The 6126-nt window shown below is 39.1% G+C and overlaps 1 protein-coding gene across 1 annotated transcript; it reads left to right on the forward strand.

Annotated features, from left to right (window-relative positions):
- The first annotated feature begins 491 nt into the window (after positions 1 to 491).
- Positions 492 to 6102, forward strand: LOC130647914 (uncharacterized). The gene is made up of 2 exons (XM_057453917.1): positions 492 to 1927; positions 2088 to 6102. Exon 2 carries the CDS (start codon positions 2215 to 2217, stop codon positions 6100 to 6102), a length of 3888 nt encoding a protein of 1295 aa, XP_057309900.1. The 5' UTR covers positions 492 to 1927; positions 2088 to 2214.
- The last annotated feature ends 24 nt before the right edge of the window (positions 6103 to 6126 follow it).

Genomic DNA, 6126 nt, shown 5'->3' on the forward strand with positions numbered 1-6126 from the left:
AAAAACATTGAATTAAAATATATAACATTCACATGAGCTAATATTTACTATTTAAGAAAAAAACATGTTCATAAGTGGTATTTGATGTTTGAACGCTAAGAAAGTTTAGAAGAAATGATTCTAAACCTGTGCAGCTAGCTAAAAAGGATGATTTAGGAAGGGCCACCCCCTCCCTCCCTCTAGCGAGTAGCTGAGTAACATGGTCTGTATAGCTACATGATAAATTCTTAGCATTTAGCTAGTACAACAGTAAAATTTTTCATTTTTCCACTTACGATAAGCATTATTTACTTTGCACTTCGCGTTGCTTCACACTTGGAGATTAAACGTTTATTGTCCCAGAGACCAACAATTAATAATAAATAAATGTTCTTTGTTGAGAATCAAATATGTATGTGCAATGATAAATATTTACCTATGTACACACACTATCCGGCTAAACTATCTGAGTTTATCACTAACATATTGCTGAATGTATAGTTGTAGTGGGTTCGTCTGCAGCTCCCAGTTCTTGGGACCGTAGATTAAATCTTGCTCGCTGCCTGGCAGTATGCTAGTGATGAACAAAGTAGTTCTTCTTCAATATGAATTAAAAATAAAGTTAAATCCTAAAAGCTGGCACATCGAGGTGGCCTGAAACAATGGGAACTGGAACAGTGCAATACAGATCGTTTTAAAACCCTTTAAAATGGGCTCTTAGAAAGGATGTTTTTTTACTGAAAATGCCAAGTTGCCTTGCATATAACTATATATACTAAAACTACTAAGAGTCACTGTTAATAAAAAGTTTTTTTACGGTTCCAAAGCCAGTGAATGCAAGTGAAACACTTTGCATAACACAGTGGTTGCACAATATAGGTACACTGGATTAAATGTGGAAACATTTACATTTGGAAAAAATAAAGTTGTAGGCAAAGATCACTTCTATCCTCGCTGCATAAAAGATGATTTGAAAGGATGCCTACCAGTTTTCACTCAAGTAGCTGTGCCAGCAAGATCTACTCTGTATCTAGTCCAGCAAATGGTATGGTGAACCATTAACATGGAAAGAGCTAGTGTTTGGAGCAGTTCTAACTATATTTAATAGAAACTGGCAAGAAGGTGCAAGTAATAGCTATCATAAATGCTGTTGTGTTCTGCTGTTACAATGGAGTGGTGTTTCTTGCATAGGTTCATGGGTTTAAGAAAAAAACTGCAAATTGACGTTTCTTGTGGCAACTAGAGTATAACCCCTTAACTAAGGTATAAAAGAGTGACTGGCTTGAAAAAGGTAAAAAAATCAAATAAGTGCATTGGAGTCATCATCAAATTAAATCTTTCTTAAGTTGCACTAAATCACAAATCCAATTATACCTCACCACAAAAGATAAGTCAAATTTAAAACGGTTAGTTCACAAACACAGTATAAGGTAATTGAGTCACAAAAATACCGCACATATAGTGGGGTATTTTCATTTGACCAGTTGGGTCTAGAGCTATACTTTCAATATTTTGTCTGAAAGTGTGCTGCAACATGAACATTTATAAAGACAAAAATTTCTCCTCATCTTTTTCCACCATTATCTTTTTTAATCACATTTATTTTTTATTATTATGGTCCCTAGGTAATTATATTCAATTGATTATTATCAAAAAATCATGTATGTTATTTATATTCCCTTAGGTCATTATTTTATTTTATTTCTTATGCTCATCTGAGATAATTGCTGTAATTTTTTATGTAATTATTCACTAGGCAATTATTTTTGTTTCAATATTTTTATATAAATAGACACACTTTTCTTCACATCAGTTGTAACATGAGTTTCAAAGAGTACATTTATGATCAAAGTCAATTTTATAACATTTGTCAAATCAACTTCAAACAAGTTTAATTTAAAATTTATATGCACTGGGTACACTCAGTACTATTTACACTGACTACCTGGTAAGTTTTGTTTTGTTTCAGTGTCAGCCATTTTTATTTCTTAAGTGTGTCTTCTTAGGTTAAGTCAAATTTAATATTTCAAACTCAATATTATTGTCACTCTAGAATTTGTCAGTTCAATTTTTTAGTTTATTTAAAAATTTGTAAAAATTTATTTTAGTTTGAACATATTCACAAGTTACAAACAAGTCAATTCTCAATAACCCAGTCCGCATTACATTCAAACAGAAGTCAAATTATTCAAGGTGTTAATACCAGCAAATGAAGCTGTTGATGTGTAACGTCCAATGACAACACGAGGAAACAGGATCAATTATAATCTACTGAACAGTACAGGTCAAGTCGTTCCCCTCGAGGAAGAAGTTACTGCTCAATTCAACAATCTTTCACTTCACGAGCAAGCCAGTCTTTCGTTATCACGTACAACAACCACACCAACCATGGCTGAACCAAGCGATGATGCTATTGACATGATGGTATTAGCCCAGGACGCAATGGACATCATCGACGAAAGCCCTATCAAGGATCTGGGTGCAGAAGAACTAAACATCATCATTACCAAGCTGGAACAAATCAGAAGCTCCATTCGTAGAAAAGAGGTCAAAGTCAACATCCAAAGGGAGCAGCTTGGAGAGGATACGAAGATCTCAGTCAATCAAGCTATCATCTCGATAAAGGATTTTATAAAAACGGTGAACGATATGAAGACAAAAGCAAGGCTTCAACAGCAGATGGTCACCGTAAATGAAACTAGACATAAAGAGCAAGCCGTCACCTTTCTACTCAAATGCACCAATGCAGCCATCAAAGAGCTAGAAATCATATTCAACCAAAACGTTAAGACAGTTGACTCAAATGAACTCTTACAGTTGAGAAAAGATCTTCTGTCACATAACACCAAGCTAGACAAGATCAAGGACAACTACAAAGAATGCCTTGAAACTACATCAACCAATGCTGGCCTGCTAACCGATATAAAAAAGACTGGTGAAAACTACATGCAGCTCAATGAACTGAAACAAACATTTGTCAGCAACTTAAGTTCGGAGATACGTAAAAGAGAGCTTAACAAACATGCAGACTTCAAGAAATCGAACCTCAACATCAAACAACAGAAGTTCTCCGGATATGATTCAAACATTGACTACTATACATTCCGAAGCAATTTCGACAAAATGCACCTGTCAACAACACCAACAGAACTTCTGCCAGACTTGCTACGAAACAACTACCTGGCAGATCCTGCACTAACAATGGTCAAAAACATTGACAACATCGATGACATATGGAAACGTCTCAAAGAGTCGTTTGGTGATGCCAAGGTAATGATGACACAAAAATTACAAAAACTGAAGAATCTTGACTTCAACAAAAGGGATCCCGAAAGGCTCATTTCTAGCATGAGCACACTCATCAGCCTAATGAAAGAAGTTGCAACGCTAGCTGAGAAGCACAAGATAGAAGAATACCTCTACTACGGCGATACAATCACAAGAATCCATCAACTCATTGGTGATCGACGCTCAACCACCTTCCTTGAACACAACTGTGAAGACAACCTCAGCCCAAAAGAAACTTGGCAGAAGTTGATTGACTTTCTCAGCAAAGAGAGGAAAGTCAATGAGCAGAAACGTCTCCTGATCTTCAAGCAGTCTGATGCACATAAGAAAGAAGAAGCGAAGCAGTATGGAGGCAAACGAAGCACCTTATGCCACTGGAATCAAGACACAAGCGAACCAAAATGCTGCATCTGCAATTCACCTGACGGAACATCAGACCACATCTCAACAAACGGTCCAAGAGGAAGCAAGATCATGCAATACTACACATGCAAATCATTTGTTTTCAAATCACCTGCTGATCGACTCGAACTTCTTCAACAAAAAGGTTTCTGTATGCAATGCTTGTTCCCTGGAGCAGACGCATCCTTTGGAAAACATGCTGAAGGAAAGTGTCAACGTGACTTTGTATGCACTCATCCATCACACCAGAGCGACATCGTCAAAAGGCATGTTCTGGTATGCGAGGACCACAAGATGTTACAGACGAACCAACAACTCGTGCAAACCTTTGTCAAACGATTCATCAAAAACCCAGCTTTACCATCATTTGCAAAAGACATCAAGCTGTACAAAGCAACTAATCAGCAATGCAATGATCGTGGGGTGTATCTTCTACAAGAAATCAAAATCAACGGCAGCAACCTACTCATCTTCTACGATACCGGTTGTAGTGATTTTGTTATTAGCAAGAAAGGCATCCAGCTACTCGGAAGCAGAGTCAAGAAGATAACATCCGAACCAGTAACCATCGGAGGTGTCGGAGAGTGTCAAGCGGAGTCGGATGGTGTCTACAGCATCACAATCCCGTCACATGATGGCCAGGAAATTGTATTTTCTGGACCATGCCTTGATCAAATTACGTCCAGATTCCCAAGTTATCCGCTGCATGACGTTGAGAGGGACATCGTCGACTTTCACATAGCAAAAGGAAGAACAAATCCACTTCCGAAGCTTCCACCAACCATCGGCGGAGAAGTACACTTGATGATTGGGATAAAGTACCTTCGTCACCACCCACAGATGGTAACCCAATTACCATCTGGACTTACATTGTATGAATCAAAGTTTATAAACTCATCAGGAGGAAGAGGCGTTGTTGGTGGTCCACACTACAGCTTCACGAAACTGCATCAACATTTTAACTCAACCATGGCCACCACTGTCTTCTCAAGTCAATACAACATGATGAGGAATCAACCAAACGTTCCACTCTTGGGATACAGTCAGTCACACAACCTGAAAGACCTACATCCATCAAACCTCACAGATGCATCAGTCCACATTTCAACTACGATGAGGGTCTTCGAGGAGGTTGAGGCTTCAGGCAGTGAAATCGTATACCGCTGTCCAAACTGCAGAGATTGCAAGATGTGTAAGCATCCGTCAAACGAAATCATCAGCTGCAAAGAGGAAGTCGAACAAAGCATCATCAACTCTTCAATTACAATAAACTTCAAAAACAGCACCGCTACAGCACTTCTTCCATTTGTTGCAGATCCAGAAACAAGACTTGCCAACAACAGATACAAGGCAATGAAAGTCTACATACAACAAGTTCGTAAGCTCAATTTACCAAAGAATCAGAAGGACAAGCAAGATGTGCTTGAATCGGAAGCCAAGTTGCATCAGCTTGGTTATGTCAATTACGTGCGCAACCTTCCCCAAGATATTCAACTGCAACTTCAAAACGCAAAGATGCATTACTTCATTCCATGGCGAGCGGTTTGGAAATGCAACTCATTCAGCACTCCATGTCGTATCGTTTTCGATGCATCTCAGCCAACTGCATCTGGATTCAGCTTGAATGATGTTTTAGCCAAGGGTACGAACAATCTAAATAAACTGCAAGAAATTCTCATCCGATGGTATACCCGACCAGTTGCAATACACACTGATATTAAGAAAATGTATAACACAATCAAACTCGACAAGACTCATTGGTGCTACCAACGCTACTTGTGGGAAAGCAACCTCACGCCAACAGTGGAGCCAGAAGAGAAGGTCATCACAACCCTTATCTATGGGGTCAAGTCATCAGGCAATCAAGCAGAATACGCCCTACGTCAGACATCTGAAGCACAAACGGAACAATACCCAGAAGTTCACCAAATAGTGAAAAATGACATCTTTGTGGACGACTGCGTATCTGGGGAGGACGACATAGAAAGCGCCTACCGACGTGCTGACGAACTAGAACTTGTCCTCAACACTGGTGGTTTTCAACTCAAAGGAATCGCATTCTCCGGAGAAGACCCACCAAGCACACTCAGCGAAGATGGAAAAACAATCCATGTTGGGGGCATGGTATGGTTTGCAAAAGAAGACAAGCTTGCACTCAACATTGGTGAGCTAAACTTCAACAAGAAAGTCCGTGGGAAGAAACCGGAAGCAACAATCAACCTAATTCCTGCTAAACTCACTCGAAGACATTGCGCATCAAAGGTGGCTGAAGTTTTCGATATCACAGGAAAAGCAGCACCAATTTTGGCAGCGATGAAAATTGACCTCCAAGAACTTGTTCATCAAAACTTGACTGGGATGACATCATTCCAGACAATTTGCGTCCAATCTGGGAATCAAATTTCAAAGTTATCAAGGAGCTTGGTACCATAAAGTTCAAGCGTGCCATAGTACCTG

This window comes from Hydractinia symbiolongicarpus, chromosome 6 (genome assembly GCF_029227915.1).
Source record: "Hydractinia symbiolongicarpus strain clone_291-10 chromosome 6, HSymV2.1, whole genome shotgun sequence".
NCBI lineage: Eukaryota > Metazoa > Cnidaria > Hydrozoa > Anthoathecata > Hydractiniidae > Hydractinia > Hydractinia symbiolongicarpus.